The sequence below is a fragment of the Stenella coeruleoalba genome (genome assembly GCF_951394435.1).
Source record: "Stenella coeruleoalba genome assembly, chromosome: 20".
NCBI classification, from domain to species: domain Eukaryota; kingdom Metazoa; phylum Chordata; class Mammalia; order Artiodactyla; family Delphinidae; genus Stenella; species Stenella coeruleoalba.
Genome location: NC_137166.1, coordinates 47,179,470 through 47,201,341, shown reverse-complemented (window position 1 = coordinate 47,201,341; position 21,872 = coordinate 47,179,470). Strand labels below are relative to the sequence as shown.

Here is a 21,872-nt window from a genome sequence, read left to right as displayed (position 1 = left end):
TGGCTCTGGCTCGGTTGGCAGACTCCCTGCTCTCTGCTCCCACCCCGTCGTCCCTCCACCTGCCCCTGCACATCTCTCCACCCTCCCCCACAAGGGCTTCCCTTATCTCTCGCCAGCTGTCTCCACCTTCCCGTCCTATCTCTCTCTTCTTGCAGCTCTCTCCTCTGGGCCTTCCTGAATCTCTGCCGCCTGTCTCCTCCCTGCCTGCCCCCGGGGTCTCCCTGGCTGTCTCTTCTTTCTCTGCAATGTCGGTCTCTGCCTGTATCCCCTCCTCCCCACCAGCCCCCTTCCCCATCCCCACCCTGACTCCGGGCCACACACCCCCACCTCTGGCAAGGTCACCCATGCCCTTTCAGCACAGTCACACACACACACACACACCCTCCTCCCCCGGCCAGGCCCTGCCCCTGGCCTCCAGCCTGGCCACTTCAGGACTCTGCCTGCCCTTGGGCCATTCTGACACTTCCCAGCCCCTCGGCCTCACCCTCCCTTGGACTCTCTCCCAGGCCCCCTGGTTCTCCCCTCCCCAGCCTGTCAGCTCCCGGTCTCTGCAGCCACCCCTGCACCTTTCCCGCTGTCTCACCAGAAAACCAGCCCCAACACGCCACAGCCCCATCCCTCAGGTCTGCCTCCTGTCCTCCCCCCTCCCCTCCCTCAGCCCCGCCCCGTCCCTCCCGGCCCCTGGGGCCCTCCCAGCCTCCCACAGACCGGCTGGGCTGGGCTGGGCTGGGCTGGGCTGGGCTGGAGAACAACAGCGCTGGAGACACCAGCGCTGCCGGACGAGGGCAGAGGGCCGGCCCAAGGCCCAGGGCGCTGGAGCTGGCCAGAGCCAGACCCAGAGGTAAAGGGGAGGGAGCCGTGCCTGGGGTGGGGACTGTCGGGCGAGGAGGTGACCCCGGTGATACTGACTCCTGGTAAGGGGGATGAACTGGGGGGAGAGGGAGGTTGGAATGGCGGAGTCCCTGGTCTCTGGGGTGCGGATGGGGAATAGGTAGCCTCCCGGGTTTCTACGAAAGTGGAAGGAGCTAGGCTGAGTGGAAAGAACAGGGTGCTGGAATGCGAGTAGAATAGGGATTCGTACAGGGTCGTTGGTGGAGGGCTGGTTTAGGGTCTGAGACTACGAGAAGCCCTGGAGGGCTCGGCAGGGCCCGAGGGCCCGCCCCTGCACCCCAAAAGGCCTCTGTGGCTCTTTCGCAGGTCCCACAGCTGCCCTTTCCTGGGCCGGGTCATGCGCTGCCCCAAGTGCCTTCTCTGCCTGTCAGCACTGCTCACACTCTTGGGCCTCAAAGTGTACATCGAGTGGACGTCCGAGCCCCGGCTGGGTAAGGCCTACCCGGGACCCCGCAGCACCCCACCAGGCCCCACGCCAGCCAGCCCCGAGCCCACCCTGCCGGCTAACCTCTCGGCCCGTCTGGGCCAGACTGACCCGCTGCCCTCGGCCTACTGGAACCAGCAGCAGTGGCGGTTGGGGACCCTGCCCAGTGGGGACAGCACTGAGGTGGGGGGCTGCCGCGCTTGGGGAGCTGCCGCTGCGGCCGAGATCCCCGACTTCGCCTCCTACCCCGAGGACCTCCGCCACTTCCTGCTGTCGGCAGCCTGCCGGAGCTTCCCACGGTGGCTGCCCAGGGGTGGCGGTGGCCAGGTGGCCAGCTGCGAGGACCCCGACGTCCCCTACCTGCTGTTGGCCGTCAAGTCGGAACCAGGGCGCTTTGCAGAACGACAGGCCGTGAGGGAGACGTGGGGCAGGCCGGCTCCCGGGGTCCGGCTGCTCTTCCTGCTGGGGTCCCCGGCGGGCGAGGGGAGGCCTGACCTAGGCTCCCTGGTGGCCTGGGAGAGCCGCCGCTACAGTGACCTGCTGCTCTGGGACTTCCTTGACGCCCCCTTCAACCAGACGCTCAAGGACCTCCTGCTGCTGGCCTGGCTGGGCCGCCACTGCCCCAGCGTGAGCTTCATCCTGCAAGCCCTGGATGACGCCTTCGTGCGCGTCCCCGCCCTTCTGGACCACCTGCGGGCCCTGCCGCCCAGCACGGCCCGTGGCCTCTACCTGGGTGAGGTCTTCACCCAGGCCAAGCCCCTCCGGAAGCCTGGAGGACCCTTCTACGTGCCTGGGTCCTTCTTTGAAGGCGGCTACCCAGCCTACGCAAGTGGGGGCGGCTACATCATCGCGGGCCGCTTGGCACCCTGGCTGCTGCGGGCGGCGGCCCGCGTGGCGCCCTTCCCCTTCGATGATGTCTACACCGGCCTGTGCTTCCAAGCCCTGGGCCTGGCCCCCAGGACCCACAAAGGCTTCCTCACGGCCTGGCCGGCAGGCCGCACTGCTGACCCCTGTGCTTTCCGTGACCTGCTGCTGGTGCGGCCCCTCAGCCCCCAGGACAGCGTCCGGCTCTGGAAACAGCTGCGGGACCCTCAGCTCCAGTGCTGAGACTCGGAGGTGGGGCGGGGCGGGGAGGGCAGACCTGGCCTGGGCCTTGGCGCCAGCCCCTTGCTCAGCCTCTCTTTCTAGGCCTCGGTGCGAGGAAGGAGGTCCTGGAATGGAGGCTGCCTGAGCCCTCCCTGGGCCTCCCCAAGAGGCGACAGACTGTTGCCGTCTTTCAGTTTCTGAGGCCTGGAGTCGTCGTCTCTGTCTATGGGGCCTTGAGGCAGTTTACGGAGCAAAGCTCAGCTGCACCCTGACCTTCACACCAGACGCTCTCCCCACCCTTACTGGGCAAGGCCGGCTCCGATGGCCTCTCGGTCACCTCGCTGGACACCAGCTCTGACCCGTTCTACGGGAGACAAGAGGCCCTCTCCGGAGGACCCCACCCCCACCCTGCTTGCTGAAGCTTCTGGAGGAAGATGACAGCTCAACAGCCTCGGCCTTATTTATCTCAACTGGAGAAGCACGGGCGGCCCCAAACCAGTCATGCTGGCCTCTCCTCCCACATCCCCAACTCCAGGAAACAGAAACCAGAGGTAGCATGAAGCCAAATGCAGAGACACAGTTTATTCACTACCTGCTGGCCACCTCTCACTCTGAGTAAGTTCCACAGGCTGACCTGCCACGTCCACCCCCAGCCCTGAGGGGCTTCCAGTCCTGGAGGTGCCCCTGCCCAGCCCCTGGGAGAAGACCCTGTAACTAAAGGCGAAGAAGGGGCTGACCAAGGCCCCACCAACGTTAACAGCACGGAGAGGCAGGAGCCGCCCCAAGTGCTGCCCTGGCCGCCTCTGCCCTCAGAGGCAGAGTTGGCGTAGGTGGGGATGGGCCAAGTAGCCTCACTTCTCGAAGTGATCCAGGGGGTAGTGTTCCCCATAGGCCTGGAGGTGACGGGCCAAAGACTCCTGCTGCTTGCGGAGCTGGGTAGGCATCTCCTGATACACATCTGAGAAGAGCAGGCTGGGGCTGGGCTTCAGCTTCCGCTCGGCCTGCTCAAAGGCCTCCATCACCTGGGGGACAAGCGGCAGTGGGCAGGCAGCCGACCTCTCACCCAGGAACCTGCTTCCTACCTGTGGGATCCTGGCGAGGGGTTAACCCCCTGAGCCTCAAGTTCCCACGTGGACAATAGAAATAGTGGTGACGGGCTTCCCTGGTGGCACAGTGATTAAGAATCCGCCTGCCAATGAGGGGGACAAGGGTTCGAGGCCTGGTCCGGGAAGATCCCACGTGCCGCGGAGCAGCTAAGCCCGTGCGCCACGACTACTGAGCCTGCACTCTAGAGCCCACGCGCCACAACTACTGAAGCCCGCGCGCCTAGAGCCCCTGCTCTGCAACAAAGAGAAGCCACCACAATGAGAGGCCCGCACACCGCAACGAAGAGTAGCTCCCGCTCGCTGCAACTAGAGAAAGACCGCACGCAGCAACGAAGCCCCAGGGCAGCCCAAAATAAATAAATTTAATAAATTAAAAAGAAAAAAAAAATAGTGGTGACAACTGATGTCCCAAATCCCAGCATCTCCATCCTTAGCAGAACCAGGCACTATACTAAGAGTATGGAATCGATTCAGCCTCTCAGCAGCCCTAAGAAGCAGGCAGCTCAGAGGTGAGGAAACCGAGGCACAGAGAAGGGACATGCCCACGATGCCGTGGTCAGGGGCAGAGCCAGGAAGCACATGCTGCCCGACACCAGGGTCTGCCCTGCCCACTGGGCCGCAGTGCTTCTGGTGTCTGATGACCAGGGCCGAGGAGGGCAGTGCACAGACTCTGGCGGACACTTACACCCCATCTGGATCAGATGCAAACCCTCAGACAAGCTCCTGAGGTGGGTACCCCAGTATCCCTCTTCAGAGGCGGAGGAGCTGAGGGCAGACCACGGCTAAGGTGCACGTGTCCTGGCATCATGACATTAGAGACATCACCAGGGTTATCCCCGAGGCTGCCAATTCAATGGCCCCCAACCCCCAGCCTCCCCATCCTTCCAGGGTTCTCCGTGACACACCATCCCGGAACACGACCCCTGGGGTGGTTTCCAACGGAGGGTGGCCCTTCCTCACCTTCTTGCGGGACTGCTTCCTCCAGGCCTTCTCCTGCTCATCGTCCCACCAGCCACAGCTCTGCAGGTAGTGCCTCAGCCGGGAGATGGGGTGGTCCTGCTTGTCCCAGTAATTGACCTCGTCCACTGAGCGGTACGCTGAGCTGTCGTCGCTGGTGCTGTGGTGCCCGATCCTACCAGCCGGAGGGGGACCCAGGGTCAGGCTGGCGCCCCTCAGGTGAGGGTCAGGAAGGAACGGGGGGGACTAGGGGAGAAGGCGGGAAATGGAATAAAGGCCGGAAGGGGCTACACGGTGCAGGGCAGTGGGGTTGTACCGCGGGGACGGTGATCCACGTGGGGGAGGTGCTGAGGACGGCAGTGGTCGAGGCTGGGGGCCGACGGGGGCGGAGGCGGGGGGCGCGGCAGGCACCTGTAGGTCATGGCCTCAATGAGGAAGGGCTGGTTCTCTGCCACGGCCCGCCGCCGGGCCTCCTTGGTGGCGTTGTACACAGCAAACACATCATTGCCATCCACGCGAATGGACAGGATGCCGTATCCGGGGCCTCGAGCCGCTGTAGGGACAGGGAGGCAGGTCAGGCCCCAGGGCTCAGGTGAGACAGGAGCAGGGAGTGGGGCGAGAGGGGAGGAAGGAGAGGGCGCAGGCAGAGCGGGGAGCAGCCCCCAGGGCCCGTACCGATGCCATCCCCGCGGTACTGCTCAGAGGTGGGTGTGGAGATGGCATAGCCGTTGTTCCGGCAGAAGAAGATGATGGGGCACTCGAGGGTGGCGGCGAAGTTGAAGCCGGCGTGGGCGTCCCCCTCACTGGCCGCGCCCTCTCCGAAGTAACAGATGATGACCCTGTTGGCGTTGGCCCGCTTGGCCGCGTAGGCTGCCCCCACCGCTGCAGGAGCAGAGACACGCGTCTCCCTGCACTCATACCCTCCCCGCGTCCACACCCTCGCACCCCAACCTGGGGCTCCGGCCCTCAGGCTAGCTGTTGCCAGGCTCTGAGGGGAAAGAAAACACCTGAGCCGCCGCCCCCCCCCAGAAGCTGCCCCGCCCACAGTCTCCTCCCGGTCAGGCAGCTCCATCCTTCCATCCTTCCAACTGCTCAGGCCACGAACTTCAGCATCTTTGACTCCTGACTTTCTGTCACGCCCCCATGCCCGCTCGGCCTTCAAAGCGGAGCCAGAATCCGACCCCTTCTCCCCATTCCCTAACCTCTCCCTGGTGGTCCCAGCCCCACCTCTGGCCCGAGCAGCCTCCTCCCCAGCCCCCTGCTCCTCCCACCCAAGCTGTTACCCTCAGGGCAGCAGCCGAGCCGGCAGGTGGTTCTGCAGCGGACTCCTCCCCCTCCCCCAGCTCGGGGCCACTCTGGGTCCAAGTGTCTTCAAAAGTCGACAGCCTGAGACCCCACCTGTGCGCACCCCTCCCTCCACACCTGCCCTGCTGGCTCCTCCTGGCACCTCGGACACGTCACCGAGCAGGCACCCGCCTCCACATCCCGAGTGGCTCCCTCTCTCACCTTCTGGTCTGTACTGTCACCTGGTGACAGCTGTCCCCACCTTCCCCCATCAAGAACCGCTCCCTCTCAGCTTTACTTTTCCCTGTGGGCCTTGTCACCCCTGACACACTCCATGTGTTACTTCATCCTGTTTATTGTCCGTCTCTCCCACCAGTGTCAGCAGCAGGAAGGCTGAGGTTTTTGCTGCCTCTGTTCAAGGCACCTAGAATGGCACCCAGCACACAGCATGGACTCCGTACACTGGCCAACTGAGTGACTTAACTGGTCACCCAAATGGAAGATGAGGGCCAGGCCCCACCTTATGGAAAGCCTACGAAATGGAAATCAGTGAAAATGCTACCTCTTCCCAGAAAGCTGCCCTGTCCGCCTCCCACCTCAGACACAAACCGCTCCTGTTCCCAAATAGAACACACCGGGCGAACGTGCCCAGAGCCCTCTGACATGCCAGGCACTCTAAGCCCTGTACACATCAGTTCACGTGTCTGCCCTGGAGCAGACTGACCCTCGACCGAGTGCAGGCTCCACAGGGCGGGGGCGGGGGCCGTCCACATCCCCGTCTTTGCACTGTGTGGCCACAGCCCTCCCCCGGCGGGTCTGCTTCACAAGCAGTCACCTTTAGCAGAAGCCACACCAACTGCGCTAAGCATCGTGCACTTGCGGAGTAAGCTTCAGGGGAGGCACTCAGGGCAGGCAGGACGGGGCCGGGGTGGAGGACCCAGCCTCTGGAGCCACACGGTCCACGATTTGAGTGCCTCCTCTTCTTGCTACCGGCCGGGTGACCTTTAGTAAGGAAGCTGGCACACGCTCAGTCCCACGCAGCTGGCTGTGCCGGTGAACGGACACGGGCTGGGCACAAGCGTGAGAAACTGACAGCGTGATTGTGCTCAAACCTGCCGAATGGGGCGAAGACGCCACTAGAGCCCTCCTGCGAGGGTCCCAGACAAGAGGGGTGTAAGTCTAGAGCCCAGGCCAGCGCTAGGACCCTGGCGCCACCAGGAAGCCCCCGGAAGGGATGGAGGAGGCTAGGGCCCAAGCAGGGTAACGACTCAGACTGTGTGTGCGGGCCCGGGGCGTGCATCCTCACCCTGAGGGATCTGCGTGGCCAGTGGAGAGGAGATGGTGACGAAATGGCGCTCCCTGCAGCCATAGTGGACGGGCATCTGGCGCCCCTTGCCCAGGTCGCTCACGTTGCCGTAGCACTGGGCCATGAACAGTTCCAGGGGATAGTTCCGGTACATGAGCACGCCTGGTGCAGGAGAAGGCAGGGTTACCGTGGCGGGCGGTGTGCGGGACAGGCCAACCCTGTGAGGGCCCCTGGGCCAGGCCCTTCCTGCCCGGGACCCGTTCCGCTGACTGTCCTACAGCAGGGAAGGCGCGTTCGGACGCTCATAGGGACCAGGCGGGTGCAGGAAGCAGGCGGGCAGAGCAGAAAGCACAGGCCTGCCTAAAGCGGAGGCTGCTGTTCAAACCAACTGACCTCTGCCCAGGGAGGCAGGTGGTCCAGCTTTTCAAAAGGAGCAATCCAGCGTGCTTTTTTGGGGGGGGCGCTAGGGGAGAGGAAGGGAAGCTACCTGATTTTTAAGAGTTTCCACTAATTCATCTACTTAAAAAAAAATCATCATATGAACCAAAAAGAAGTATGGGCCGTGCTCACGACCTGTGGACTAGAGAGGAAATATTCAAACCTGCTCATGGCAGTAAAATCCTTTCTTCAAACAAAACCCCGGTGGATGCCCACCTCATCATCAAAGGCGCCACAAGGCCACACCTCTCTGACGCGAGCTTCGCACTAGCTGGCTCACACAGCTGGTGGGGCTGGCGGGGGTCCCTTGCGGCCGCTCCAGTGGGAGGTGGGCAGGGGCCTCCACTCTGCTGTGAGGGGAACCGACACAGGCTCCAAGGTTTCCGGCACTGAGGACAGCTCAGTGAGCGCTGCCGTTCTCAGTGCCCTTGTTCTCCCCACTTCACAGGAGACACAGAGTCACACGGGGAGTAGCGGCCCAGTCAGGACTGGGACAAGCGGGGCCTGCCTTTCCTCCCTGCCCCTCACAGGACTGGGACAAGCGGGGCCTGCCTTTCCTCCTTGCCCCTCACAGGACTGGGACAAGCGGGGCCTGCCTTTCCTCCTTGCCCCTCACAGGACTGGGACAAGCGGGGCCTGCCTTTCCTCCCTGCCCCTCACAGGCGCCTCGGCAGCTGTCTGGATGCAGGGCCTTCCGTGACCCTTGGTGCAGGACGGCTCACTCCTGCAGAGGCGGCTGGGGCCCAAACAGCCCCCATGTGCAGAGCCCAGCGGCCACCCGTAACTCCAGGACCCTCGCTCCAGGCCCTGCATGGAGCCCTCCCCAGAGAGATCCCCTCAGCAGAAACAGTGAGAAGCGCTTAGCAAACGTGGCAGGGGCCTGGCTCGCGGCCCAATGCCCAGGCAAACCTAATGATGCAGAACCACGGACGGTATCACAGGGCATCTGCTCCCCTGGAGCATGTGGGGTGGGGGGGTCTGGTGCAGCTGAGACAGTAGATAGTCTGAGAGCAGACTGGAAGGCTGTGCTGGTCCCGGGAGCGCTCTGGGCAGCCTGCCTGGCCAGGCCACACCTCCCCACTGAAGAGCTGTCCCCGGGTGAGAGGCCTTGCTCACGACACCGCCTCTGACTCCGAGTGCTCACCCCACGCCAGGCCCTGTGCTGAGGGCTTTACGTCATCTGCCCTCTGAAACCCCTCAACAACCGTCTTGGGAGGGTTCACTGTCTCCCCCAGTAGATGAGGAAACTGAGGCAAGGAGCAGTTAAGCAACCTGCCCAAGATCGTGCAGCACCTGAGAGGAAGGGTCAGATCTGGCTCCCCTGCTGGGCCCCATACCAACAACTGCTGTGGAACCCCACCCTCAGCTCCCCGGGACCACTCCTGCACCCCCAGTCTCTCCTTAACACTCATCCGTTTTCTTCATTCCTAGTCGTCGCTCCTTCCATCCTCTCCCTCATTCACTCAGAAGTTAGCCACTCCCAGGCTGGAACACGCCCACCCATCTGCCTCGGCTGTGGCTGCGTGAAGGACACGGCACCTGGGAAGAGGCCAGCTCGGCCTGACCTCACTGCAGGCTCGCGGCAGCCCCACAGCGCAAGGGGTTGCCATCCCATCATAATCTCTATTTCAAAGATGAGAAAACTGAGGCTCAGAGAACGGAAGTGACTTGTCCAAAATCGAATAACTGGTCACCAGCAAGGCATGGAATGGTCAGGAGCACAGGCTCTTAACTACAATACTGCCAGGCCTCCGCGGAGGGGAAGCACCCTTAGGCCTCTCTGGCAAGGTGCCGCTCCTAGAAGAGCACATTGGTAACTGATGTGGGCCTCGCCTTCATAGCAGGAGGGACTGGGCCTGACGAGTCTCGATGGGCACCACAGACCCAGGTCCCTGGCACCTGCTCCACAGGGCCGGGCCACGGGCAGACGTACCTGCCTCCCGGTACTGGCCAAACACCAGGTCCGTGCTGTCCAGGGCTGCTGCACTCCCCACGTGCGTCCCCTCCTCACCATAGTTGGTCATGTAGAAGGATATCCGGCCCTGGGGGTGGAGGAGGGCCCAGAGGGCAGGTTCAGTTAGACTGGGCAATGCCAGAGAAACATCTGAACACTGACCGACTTCCAACCACTCCGTGGTTCAACAGATGCTTCCTGGAGGCCGGCTCTGGGCCAGGCCGCGCTGGCGTCCCTGCCTTCACAGAGGAACCGCCAGGTTGGTTACAGCCAGGGTGATGGGGCTGCGTGATGGGGGCTGAAGGGGTACCCGCCCCACTGTGGAGGGGCATCGAGGAGCGATGCCTATGCCGAGCAAAGGTAGGGAGGGTGGAGGTTTCCAGGCAGAGAGAACAAGAAAGGCCATGAGGTCAGAAGGGCTGGGACACAAAGTGGGAGGGGTGGAGAACGACGAGGAGGGAGAGAGAACGACGTATCCGGACTTTACCCTGAGGACGGTAACCGCCAACAGTTCTCAGGGGAGAGATGTTTTAAAAATGTCTCTCAGGCTACCACGTGGGAACGGATGGAGGAGACAGGAACGAGTGCCAAGCGCCAGGTGGGAGGGGGCGCGGCCTGGCCTGGTGGTGGCAGGCGGCAGGGAGAGGATGACTGAGAGTCTTGAGAAGCAGAGTGAGCGGTGCAGGGAGCGGCAGTCCCTGTTGGTTCGCTACACCGGTGCCCAGGGCAACTCCCTTCTCCTGAGCCCCCTAATCCCAGAGCCTGGAAAAATATGTTCCCAGCCTCCCTTCCAGTCAGAAGTGGCCACAGGACACAAGTTCTAGGCAGAGAATTAAGCGGAATTCTGCTTTTGCTTTCTTGATAAAAGAGGTCACTGCAGCTGCTGCCGCCCCTTCCCTCCAGGTTTGCACACAGCCATGAAGCCTGGACCTGTGGCAGCCGTCTTGTGAACGTGAGGCAAGAAGCACGGGCCGAAAGCCAAGTCGCCCACGATGGTGAAGCAGAAAAGAAGTCTGGGTGCCTGACGGTGGTGCTGAGCTGCAGAATGGATTTCTAACTAAATACCTAAGGGCAGAGTGAATGAAAGGGGAAAGTGATAGTGAGGGGGTGGGAGGGGACAGGGAATACCAGTAGGTCTCCAGTTTGGGCAAATGGGTGGAGGGCGGTACCGGCACTGAGAAATGGCCTAAGGGCAGAAGAGGAGCAGGTCCGGGAGGAAGGTGCTGAGCTCAAGCCTGGATGGGCTGAATTTGGTGAGGGACACCCAGGGTGAGAAGCCAAGCAGATCGGGGGCTAAGAGGTGAAGTCTGGCTGGAGATCCGGGAGGCCTGGCACAGAGATGGAGGTAAGCAGGACTGTATGTAAGGTAAAAATGGAGCCAACCGGGTCAGCAGCTGCAGGACGCCCTGTGCCCAGGCCTCATGTGTTCCGCAGGGGCCTCCTGTCGCAGGGGGGGAACCACAGATGAACAACACTTTCTTCCAGGTGGGGAGCCAATTGAAAGCAATGAGTGGGGCGGATGCTGGGTGCTGAGGGCCTGGCAGGGCTGTCGAGGTTGGTGTGGGGAGGAGCCTGAGGGGGGGCCCCCTGAGGAAGCAGGACCTGGGCTAGGGGCAGAGGTCCCTGGTTGCCTACCCAGTATCAGATCCCTCTTCCTCTTTGCTAACAGATCTCATTCCACCACAGACAACACCTGCCCGGACTAAAAGACTACTTTCCCAGTCTCCCTTGCAGCTGGGAGTGACCGATGAAACGGGTGATGTTTTTTGGTGGGACTGCCTGGAAAGTTCTATAAATGTGGGTGTGGGGAGACAGCTGGGCGGTGCCACGTTTGACCTTCCACCTTCCTTCTGCCTCCTGCCTGGAGCGAGGCGTGGCGGAGGGGGCTCCAGCAGCCATGTGGTTTATGAGGGGCCCTGGAGGCTAGCAGCCAGTGCTGGGTATCCAGTGACACTGTGGTACCACCACACCAGCCCTGACCACCTGTTTTCACATTTCTCTCATGCAGAAGAAAAAACCTATTAATCTGTTTAAACTACTGCTTTTATTTCTGTTGGGATGGGGGCTGCTGGGATAACCCTAGCTAAGGAAGGCTGAAACCTGATGGCTGAGCTGATTTTACTGAGGGTTCCCTGTGTCAGCCAAGGGGCGAGGGGCTTTACGTGCCGGGTCTCGCAGAATTCCAACCCCCACCTGGTCGGGTGGGGTGGGGTGGGTTCTGTCGTTATTTCTATGTTTTAATACACTAAAGAAACCGAGGCAAAGACAAGAAAAGTCACCTGCCTAAAGTCCCATTTCTGACTGGACCCACGTCTGCCAGGTTCCAAAGCCCCCGTCTGCGCAGACAACCCAGGGGTCAGGAAGGAGCCCGGCCATGTGAGAGAGTGTGGGAGGGGTGGCCTGGCACTGAGGCCATGCAGGGGGGAGCAGATGGCCCAGGCCACAGTGAATGGGAGACGGGGTGGACAGGAAGGGCAGGTCTTGATTCTGTGGACGGTAGGAGCCAAGGGAAGTTTCTGGGCAGATGGAGAACCCACACGTAGTGCTCCTGTGAGCAAGAGAACCAGGGAGCTGGCTGCCCGCCTGACCTGCTCGGAATTGTCCTCAGTGGGCCTTGTGCTTTCAGTGCACAGTGGGGTCACAGGGGGGTCACCTGGGGGCCTGATACAAGTGCAGACTGCCAAGCCCAAGCCCATCCCCACTCCTGAGGACGAGCCTGCCCAGCCTTCTTCCCACTTTCCTAACAGGAACCCCATGCTCCTGCTCTCCGTCTCCGCAGCCTGGGAGGGACGGACTCCAGGCCTCTGCGCCCTTGGTTCCTGGGGATGGGCACGTGGCCCCGGCTTGGCCGGTCAATCACATGGGCTGGCTCAAGGCGGGGTCTGTGACCAAAGCCTGGCCAATAAGCATCAGCTCTGGGCCTTTTGCTGGAACATTAGGGACCAGACATTCTCTTTCCACTGTTAAACAGAAAGGATAATAATTGCAAGACTGGTATCCACGACAAATGCCAGTTTCACTGTTCCTAAGGCCACTACACAGGCCACCATCAATCCTCACAGCAACCCCATAAAGTAGCTAGAGACGAGAAAACTGAAGCACTGAACGGCTAAGCAACTTTCCCAGGGCCACAAAGCTAGAGAGTGACAGAATGTGGACTCGAACTGCAGTCTAGCTCCACAGCCCGTACCCTGAACCCCTTCTCTGCCACCTCTCCGTGAATCTGGAGCCTCCAGAGACCACCGCAGCTTGAGAATGAAGGAAGCCAAGGCAAAGGGGAGCCGAAAAGACACTCAGAGAGAGAAACACGTCTGAAAACATGTTTTGAGCCCGCTGGGTCCAGCTGTGCCTGAAACAGGGCCTTATGGACCTGCAGTTAGTCGAGGCACCCAATTCCCTCTCTGCTGACGCTGCTTTGACTGGGTCTCTGTCAGCTGATGCTAACACAGCCGAGTGCCCCACCGCAGCACAGTGGACACGGGCACTCCCGGAAGCACCGAGAGCCACGCTGTTTCTCAGGACTGTGAGCGCCTGACAGGAAGGGGAGTCCAGCCTTCTCCTGCCTGCCCTCTCCCAGCACAGCTAAGCCCCCAGCACGGCGTACAGCAGGCTTTCCGTGATCTGGTCCACCCTGCTGCCCTTGGGCAGGACCCTCCCACCCTCTTCCTCCAGAGCCCCAGCAGAACCCCAAGAACTCTAAGGACCTCAAGACAAGGATCTCCATTGCACTCCCTCCTCCTTGCGAGCTGTCTTTTGGCCCAAACACAGGTAGGGGGACCTCAGGTCACCCCACGCCCCTCTCCCCAGCCCGTGCCCACGCACCTGTCTCTGGGACTCATAGAGGATGCGGTCCATGGTGTTGAGCAGCGTCATGGTCTTGTAGAACTTGAGCACCTTCTCCTGGGGCAACTGCAGATGGAGGCACAGACATATGTGGGCCCGCTGGGACCAGAGGGGAGGACACGGGCAAGGGGCCTGGGCGTGGAGGCACGGGGTCGGGGGGAAGCGGCCTCTCACGTGGGGATCCTCGCTGGGGTTGATGATCTGGCCCTGCCGGTCCATGACGCGGTAGATGGGGATCCCAGAGATGACATTGGGCTGGATGAACTCGAGCTTGTCTATAAACTCCGCCGAGGCCCCTGGGAACTGGGGCTTGTCATCCAGGGACGAGAAGTGCTGCTGCTGCCTCTGGGGATGCTGGGAGAGACGGCGGGGAAGAGAGGGGAGCAGACAGCCATGTCAGGAGCAGCGGAGGCTCTGCAGGCTCAACCCCGCAGCGGCAGGCAGCACGGCCTGGTGATTAAGCCACCACAGCCGCGGTGGACTCTGGGGCCTGATGCACAGGGTCTGAATCCCGGCTCGGCCACCTTCCCAACGTGTCACACGTTGGGCAAGTTCCTACAACTGCTTCGTGTCTCAGCTCTCAGCTGTAAAATTGGGGTGAAAAATCATAGCATCTATCACACAGGGTCGCTGTAAAGGTTAAATAATCTAATAAAGTGGCAGGCAGCTCAAGAACCAGTAGCTATTATTATCAGACGTCCAAACTCCTCACCCTGGCATTCAAGGCCTCGCCAGGGCTGACCGCCGCTACCCCGTCCTCTCCATCTCCCACGGCTACCACAGACACACACACACCGCTGCACAGCGACCTCCAGTCAGCCAGAAGGGCTCTTTACTGACCCCTTTACCCACAAGGAGGCCACCCAGCTTAGAGCTATGTCTGTGAGCCCTTAAGAGTCAGCCTGCCAAGTTCAAATCCCTTGCTGAGTGACCATGGGAACGGGACTTCCCCTCTTCAAGTCTCCCCTTTCTCAACCTGTAAAATGGAGAACACCGCATGGAAACGTTGCGCGGCTCAAACAAAATCACGTGTATAGAACGGCGAGCAGAGTGCTTGCATGTATAGTAAAGGCTCAGAAAGATGCCGATCATCGTTTCTCCCACCGCATCTCTTGCTCTCGTCTCTGCACCAGAAGCCTCTTTCCCCACCGCCTGGCAAACTGCTCCACACACTTTACCACCCTCTCCACTCCAGTTCAGGAGCCCAGACTGACTCATTCAACAAATATCTGAGCACCTGCTTCGTTCCACGGCCTGTGCTGGGTTCCGGGGACCTAAGAGAGGCAAGACACCTGTCCCTGCCGCCCAGCAAGGAAGACAGAGGTTCAACAAGTAACGCTGAGCGGATGAGGGTGATGCGTATTCTCCCAGGAGAAGCCATGGGGTGAGAGCAGAGTGGAAAGAGGGTAAGGTTCCCCTGAGGAAGTGATATGAGAGCTGGGACCTGAAGGATATCTAGGGGTCAGGGACAGAGCATTTGAAGCTGGGGTAACGGGACACACAAAAGGCAAACAGTGAGCAATGGCATGTCCCTTCTGGACCTGGGAAGGAGCCCCGTGGAGAGCATCACACCCCCCCGGCTGAGAGGAGGCCTGCTGGGGAAAGCCCGGGAGAAGCCTACACATGCACCAGGAGGGGAACCAATTCCATTTCTCAGCACTTGAGCTAGAATGCCCTGAACTAGGCTGAGCACTGCAACAGTGCCCCTGCAGTAAGCCTTTGCCGGGCACCAGGCTGAGGTCCGCGTGCAGAACCCTCACTGAGTCCTCAGAGCACATCCGTGAGGCAGAGTATGTACTGCTGCCCTTCAGACGAGGAAACCCAGGTTCAGGCAGGTAACATAACCGCCCTGCACCAGGCCCCAGGGCTAAAACAGATAAGTCAGGACTGGGCTTCCAACCTGGGCAGGGCTGACACCCAGACCCCGAAACCCAGGCCCCGAACCCCAGCTGCCACTGCTGGCCCACTTTGCACCCATCTGCATCTTTACTTTCCACCGGTCGCCAGGTTCCTCTCAGCTCAGTAACTGTGGCTTCACTTCCAATAGGTGCTAAAGAAGAATGTCTGGGCTTGTCGTGAGCTGGATCTCACACACGGGTGCTCAAATGCGTTCCCCGCCCTCCCTCCTTTAATTGCGGCAAAGAGCCCTTCCCGGGTTCCAGCAGGGGAACGTGAACCTGTGTGCGTTTATCTGCATTTGTGATTGTGAGGATATAAAGGAAATTATACTGCCAACGGCAGGGCAGCGGCCCAACTCTTGCAGACCGTGCTTCCGCCTTCTGAGCGCTCACGCGGCCGGACCCTTCCATTCACCTGGAGGATCCATTCCTCTCATGTGTATCTCCCACACACATCACAAGCTCCAGGGAGGCAAGAAGCATGTCCACAATGGTTTACAGAGCACACACTTCAACAGCCAATTACTGACCGAACGGATGAATGAGCGGTTAAGTTCACTGGCTTAGTTAGAATCAGACTGACCTGGATGACCTGGGTTCCAATTTCTCAGCTCACTGCACAGCCCTCTGCAAAACACCGTGTCTCTGAATTTCCTTATCTGCGAAAAGGCTGCAGAGGGCTGCTGCAGAAAGTTCCTAAGGCACACGAAGGGTTCAGCAAAGGCACGGGACACGTTGCATGCTCAAAAATTGGTAGAAGAGGAAAAAAACCAAAATCTAGGGTCAGGAAATGGGAAAAAGGAAACTGACTGGCACCCTGGGAAGATGGGGAAAAGAGGAGCTGGGGAGAAGGGCTGACTGCATCTCAAGACTGTATTGTAATTCCAGACCGAGGCCCCAGCGGACACTCCAGAGACAGGCTGAGACACGGGAGATGCCATCTGGGGAGGGGCTCTAGGACCGGAGGCCAGGGGCCAGGAGGACAGGGTCATGGGGCTCCGAACAAACCCTGGTGTCAGGGCAGGACTGTCTGCCTCCAGAGGCTGGAGAGCTACAGTCAGGGTACACTAATGCCCCCTGTACCCTGGAGTTGGGCTTTGCCCGTGCCCACTCTTCCTGGGCCTGTAGAGATGAATGTGGTACCTACCCCACGGTTACTGTGTTGATTCCTTGAGCTACCAAAGGGATCGGCACAGTGCCTGGCCCTGAGGAAACGCTCCATAATGGGAGTGGGTGGTAAAATGCCTGCAGAGGGAATATGTGTCTCCACCCATTTTCCCTTCTTTTTGGCGGGGGAGTGGGTTTGTCCTGGTGGCAGTGACGTACAAGGGCAGAAGCTGCACAGATCTACACAAAGCCTTGAAGCCACGCTCTCTCCTACCACACAGGACACAGACGCCTGTTCTGGAAGGCCAAGGTCTGCCCCACACGTACTGGGGTGGCCCCTCCTCGAGCCACTCCCTATGGGGCCACAGTTAAGGGCAGGGACTCTGAGCTGACTGCTGCCTTCGGGAGTGTAAGTACAGCTCCCGGAGCATCAGTTTCCTCATGTGTAAATCAAGGGCGGTATGAGCATCTATCTCACAGATGGTCCTGATTTTTTTTTTTACAGTGCTTGTTTTTTTTTTTTTAAATTTATTTATTTATTTTTGGCTGCATTTATTTATTTATTTATTTTGTTGCTGTGCGTGGTCTTTCTCTAGTTGCGGCCAACAGGGGCCACTCGTTGCGGTGCGCAGGCTTCTCATCGCGGGGGCTTCTCTTGCTGTGGAGCACGGGCTCTAGGCGCGCAGGCTTCAGTAGTTGTGGCATGAGGGCTCAGTAGTTGTGGCTTGCGGGCTCCAGAGTGCAGGCTCAGTAGTTGTGGCACACGGGCTTAGTTGCGCCACGGCATGTGGGATCTTCCCGGACCAGGGCTCGAACCCACGTCCCCTGCATTGGCAGGCGGATTCTCAACCACTGGGCTGCCAGGGAAGCCCGGTCCTGAGGATCTAAAGAGCCCCTGGGTGTACAGTGCTCAGCCCAGTGCCTGACACGTAACAAACACTCGATAACTATGACTAGCTAACAAGTGTACTTGATGACTGTAGCGGTCAAACAAGTCATCATTGAATATTTGCTCCAAGTCAGGCCCTGAACTGAGGGCTGGGGACAACGGGGAGAGACGGATGACAGACACTGAACACACAAGTCATAGTCAGGAGGGGCGATGTCGGAAGAGGCAGGATTGCAGAGAGGTTAGTTAACACACAGGCAGGGTAGGATGAGGGCTGGAGAGCCAAGCGGCCTGTGTTTGAATCCTGGCTCTGTCCCTTTCCAGCCACGTCACCTTGGGTAGGAGACTGTCTCCCTGAACCCGCGTCCCCTTGTGGAAATAAGAGTTTCTATTTCACTGGCTGGTGGTGAGGCGGGTATAAAGCACCTGCTGTAGATCGAGTAGGAAGACTTCCACTAGCTGCATCACATGCAGCAGGAGGAAAAGCTTCCTGGAGAAGGCGGAGCGAAGCCGAGGCCTGAGGGACGAGCAGGGGTGAGCCAGGCAGAGGCTGGGGGGAGAACACGTCAGTCCTTGGGAAGGACAAAGGCTCTGAGGCAAGAGGAGAGATCCTGGCACCCTGGAGACCACCTGGCTGTAGCACGGTAACCACAGCAGTTAACTACGTGCCTCGGCGCCACACCAGGCACCTGCTGTACGGTGCCTGTGACTCACTGAACCTGCACGGCACCCAGGTGAAGCAGGCGCCATGACCACGCCTCCGTACCACACAGGTGGCCCCAAGGCTCACAGGGGTTAGGTGACTTGGCCGTGACCCAGGGAGATGATGCGCAGCGGTGTCAGCATCTGAAGCCAGGCAGCCTGCCCACTACAGGGCAGCTGGAGAGAAGAGCGGGGTCCAGCCCGGGAAGGCTGTGTGGATGGTGCCAGGTAACCGAGTCCTCGGAAGCTAGGACAGCTGAGGCCAGCCAAGCCTGCTCTCTCTCTGGAGTCTGAGGCGCTCTGCCTCAAAGAGTGCAAAGCTGACCCTGGCTTTACTTCCAGCTCAGGAATGTCAGTGACCTCATCAGCGGCCTTCCCTTCCAGGGGGATCCGGCTGGGGAGGCCAAGGAAGTGTGGAGATGCGTCAGGCTTTCTCTGGCCTCAGGGACCCAGCGGCTTTAGCAGCACTAAGCTCCCCAGCCACTGAAGATGGGAAGCATCCTTTCCCTGCATCAGTCAAGGCCACGACAGATTCACTGTTCCTGGGGCAAAGCAGCCGCCGCCATTTCTTGAGCCCTTACCGAGCACATGGATGTACGTGTGCTTCCTAAGAGCTGCTTCCTTTCACCCTCAGCGTATCTCTCTGAGGGAGGTACTGCTATTGTCCCTGTTTTACACATTGAGACCGGTCATGGGGTCAGGAAAGCTTCTCTGAGGAAGTGAACTCTCAGCCTGACACCTGAAGGACCATATCCCTACAAAGGCCTCCGGGTGGGAGGAGCTCATCCAAGGAAAGGGGAAAACGGCCAGTGGGGCTGAAGGGCAGTGAAGGGAGGGCATGATGGGGGCTGAGGTCGGCTCTTCCCACCAGCCCCGGGCAGACTCTGATGATACACACCATGTCTGGACTAAGCAGGATGTTGCAAGACCTGAACCGAAGCCCTACCCCTTCTCCTCCTGGCAGCCTGGTACTGTGGAAAGAGACTAGGCTTTGGAGTCCGGAGCTCCAAGTTCAGACCTCACCTCTCTGAGCTTCAGTCTCCTCCCCTGTAATAGAAGAAAACTACCAGTACATACCTTGCAGTATGGCAGTATTAAATACAATAATGAAAAAAATAAAAAAATACAATAATGGTGTCAGTTGGCACTATAAATGATAAAGTGCTTCATTAAGACTAGCTAAGGACTTCCCTGGTGGCGCAGTGGTTCAGAATCCGCCTGCCAATGCAGAGGACATGGGTTCGAGCCCTGGTCCGGGAAGATCCCACATGCCGCGGAGCAACTAAGCCTGTGCGCCACAAATACTGAGCCCGCTTGCCACAACTACTGAGCCCACGAGCCACAACTACTGAAGCCTGTGAGCCTAGAGCCCTGCTCCGCAACAAGAGAAGCCACGACAATGAGAAGCCCGTGCACCGCAATAAAGAGTAGCCCCCCGCTCAACGCAATTAGAAAAAGCCCAACGCAGCCATAAATAAATAAATAAATTTATTTAAAAAAATTAAATGAGAACTTCAATTCCTCTGTCACGCTAAGCCACATTTCTGGTGCTCAGCAGCCACGTGTGGCTAGTGGCTACTATACTGGACAACATAGATTCAGAACACTCCTATCATTACAAAAAGTCCTATTGACCAGATCAGGCTCAAAATCTTTGACTAAATGCTACTACTCCTTCCCTCCCCTCAAAAAAAAAAAAAAAATTTCCTTTTTAAATCTTAAGAAAAAACAAGTGAGGGGCTTCTCTGGTGGCGCAGTGGTTGAGAGTCCGCCTGCCGATGCAGGGGACACGGGTTCGTGTCCCGGTCCGGGAAGATCCCACATGCTGCGGAGCGGCTGGGCCCGTGAGCCATGGCCGCTGAGCCTGCGCGTCCGGAGCCTGTGTTCCACGACGGGACAGGCCACAACAGTGAGAGGCCCGCGTACCGCAAAAAAAAAAAAAAAGAAAGAAAAAAACAAGTGAAATACTTAAAAGTGGAGAAGAAAAAACAGGGACTCTAAAAATATAAACGCAAAACGTAGAGACTCTGAAAGACCTCCTGCTCCCAACCCAACCCGCCAAAAAAAAAAAAAAAAAAAAAAAAAAGGAGGGGAAGTAAGCGTGAAGGGCAGCAAGGAGACTGAGCCAGGAAGGAAGCCAATTTAATCAGTCAGGAATGACCCTTCCCTACTCCTGCCCCAGTCCAGCCCAACCCCACCGCGCAGGCCCAACCAATGGGCTCTAGGGAGCTCAGCTGTGGGGAATCTGAGGGCTCAAAAACAAAACAAAACAAAACTGACCGAGAACAGCCCAAAGGCAGGGACTCTCCACCTCCATCTTGCTCCAGCAGCCCTTCGGAAATTACCTGCTTCAACTCCCTTCCCAGGTGTCCCCACACCTCACTCCCAGCCCATCTTCTTGCCCCCATTTCTCTCCCTAGCTAGAGCTTCTTCCCACAGATTCTATCTTCCCTTCCCAATGGTTTGGGCATCAGACGGTCAGGCCCAACCCCACAAGATCTTGATAGATTTCCCGCCAAGGCCCTCACCAATCCAGACCCTCCCAAGGTCACCTCCTTTCTTCTTCCCCCATCTCCGAGGCCAGTTTCTGTCCCTTCCCTCCACCCTCACTTTCAACAGCGGCCAACATTCTGATTGCACTCGTCATATACCAGGTCCTGTTCTTAGCACTTTACACATTTAAGTTACACAACCCTAAGATGGGGCCATTGTTAGCATTTTACAGAGGGGGAAATTAGGTCCAGAGAGGAGCAGTCCCTTGCCCAAAGCTACCGAGCTGGAAAGTGGCAGATTAGGGACATGGTGCCACATGGTCTAGCTCCTGAGCCCATCTTCTTAACCACGACTCTCTTACGTGCGAAATCTTAGTTCACTGCTTTTCTCAGCCCCCGGCCTCTCTCCTAAATAGCGGCTTCTAACTAGATTTCTGCTGTGTGAGCTAGCAATTAGCAGCATCAACCTAACACTTTTGACAAGAAACAAGGCATTTCTCAAGTGTTTCTAAGAAATGTGGGCTAAGTGCTCTGTCTGGACCTCTCTCCCCCCGCCCCCGCTCCCACCCTCTCATTAATTCAACAAATATTTATTGATCATCTTCTCTGTACAGTCATCAAAACCGACAAGGCATTCTATCGGGGGCACAGGATCAAACGACTTTTTTTTACGCAATTCACTTTAAAATCAGAGTTGGAGCAAAGGGCACCATAAAAGTCCCTGATGGGAAACCTGATCTCTCTTTTCTCCTCCTTGAAGGGGGGGAGTCTTTACCGAGAAGAAAGTCTGTCCCTTACAAAGGCAGTTTTCTCCAACTACTGAGAGGAAAGGTCACACCTCCCCCGCCCGCGTCCTCCAAGCGGCCTCCCCTGGGGAACGGCGGCAACTAACAAGAAGCTCCCTCGCTCTATCCAAGTTGTCTCTCTCCTTCAGGGTTACAAAGGGGCTGCCTGGCTTTTCTCCTCCTAAGGAACTGGAAGTTCTTCCCTTGGGTGTCCTCTCCAAGTGGTTCTCCCAGCCCTTGTCCCTTCTGTTAAAAGCCCTTCCTCCACTCCCTAGAGGAACCCCCACACTCTGAAGACAGCGTAAACATCCCTATACCTCCTTGGAGAAAACTCCCCGTTGTCCCAGATACTCACTGATCTAGCCAGCCCACGAGCCCCTGGCCGCCGCAGGAGGAGGCCAACCCGGCCCAAGCCTCGACTTGATCCCCAGACCCTCGCCGCGGCAGCCGCCACCGCCATCTTTGCTAACAGTCCCTCGCCGATCCGCCCCTCCACGGCGAGCTTGGGGCTGCCACTTCATAAGCCTGACGCAAATGCCAGCATCACCCTGTCAAGAAACCACCTGCTACTAGTCCTGCGGTCTCTAGGGCACATATGCAGATGGATAAAATAATCTAGCTTCCCCAAAATTACTCTGACCGCCTCATCGCAGTTGTTCCTGTAACAGGCAAAGAAGAGGGCAACCTGACCAGAGCCTCAGGGTTTCAGG

At 58.9% G+C, this 21,872-nt stretch overlaps 2 protein-coding genes across 5 annotated transcripts; one reads left to right on the top strand and one right to left on the bottom strand.

The window, feature by feature from the left end:
- Positions 1-736: 736 nt before the first annotated feature.
- Positions 737-2,638, top strand: B3GNT8 (UDP-GlcNAc:betaGal beta-1,3-N-acetylglucosaminyltransferase 8). 2 transcript variants are annotated; one of them, XM_079907542.1, is made up of 2 exons: positions 737-841; positions 1,198-2,638. In XM_079907542.1, the coding sequence occupies exon 2, from the start codon at positions 1,229-1,231 to the stop codon at positions 2,420-2,422; it is 1,194 nt and encodes a 397-aa protein (XP_079763668.1). In that variant the 5' UTR covers positions 737-841; positions 1,198-1,228; the 3' UTR covers positions 2,423-2,638. The 2 variants fall into 2 exon arrangements, with proteins under 2 accessions (XP_079763668.1, XP_079763669.1); XM_079907543.1 differs by having other exon boundaries at positions 805-914.
- Positions 2,639-2,817: 179 nt separating this feature from the next.
- Positions 2,818-21,657, bottom strand: BCKDHA (branched chain keto acid dehydrogenase E1 subunit alpha). 3 transcript variants are annotated; one of them, XM_079907540.1, is made up of 9 exons: positions 21,518-21,657; positions 13,464-13,643; positions 13,269-13,355; positions 9,426-9,534; positions 7,055-7,216; positions 5,140-5,346; positions 4,876-5,017; positions 4,468-4,639; positions 2,819-3,423 (listed from the first exon to the last, which is right to left on the bottom strand). In XM_079907540.1, the coding sequence occupies exons 1-9, from the start codon at positions 21,620-21,622 to the stop codon at positions 3,253-3,255; spliced, it is 1,335 nt and encodes a 444-aa protein (XP_079763666.1). In that variant the 5' UTR covers positions 21,623-21,657; the 3' UTR covers positions 2,819-3,252. The 3 variants fall into 3 exon arrangements, 2 of the variants coding, with proteins under 2 accessions (XP_079763667.1, XP_079763666.1); XR_013825305.1 differs by having other exon boundaries at positions 3,285-3,423; positions 4,781-5,017; positions 21,518-21,632; XM_079907541.1 differs by lacking the exon at positions 7,055-7,216 and having other exon boundaries at positions 2,818-3,423; positions 21,518-21,632.
- Between the last annotated feature and the right edge of the window lie 215 nt (positions 21,658-21,872).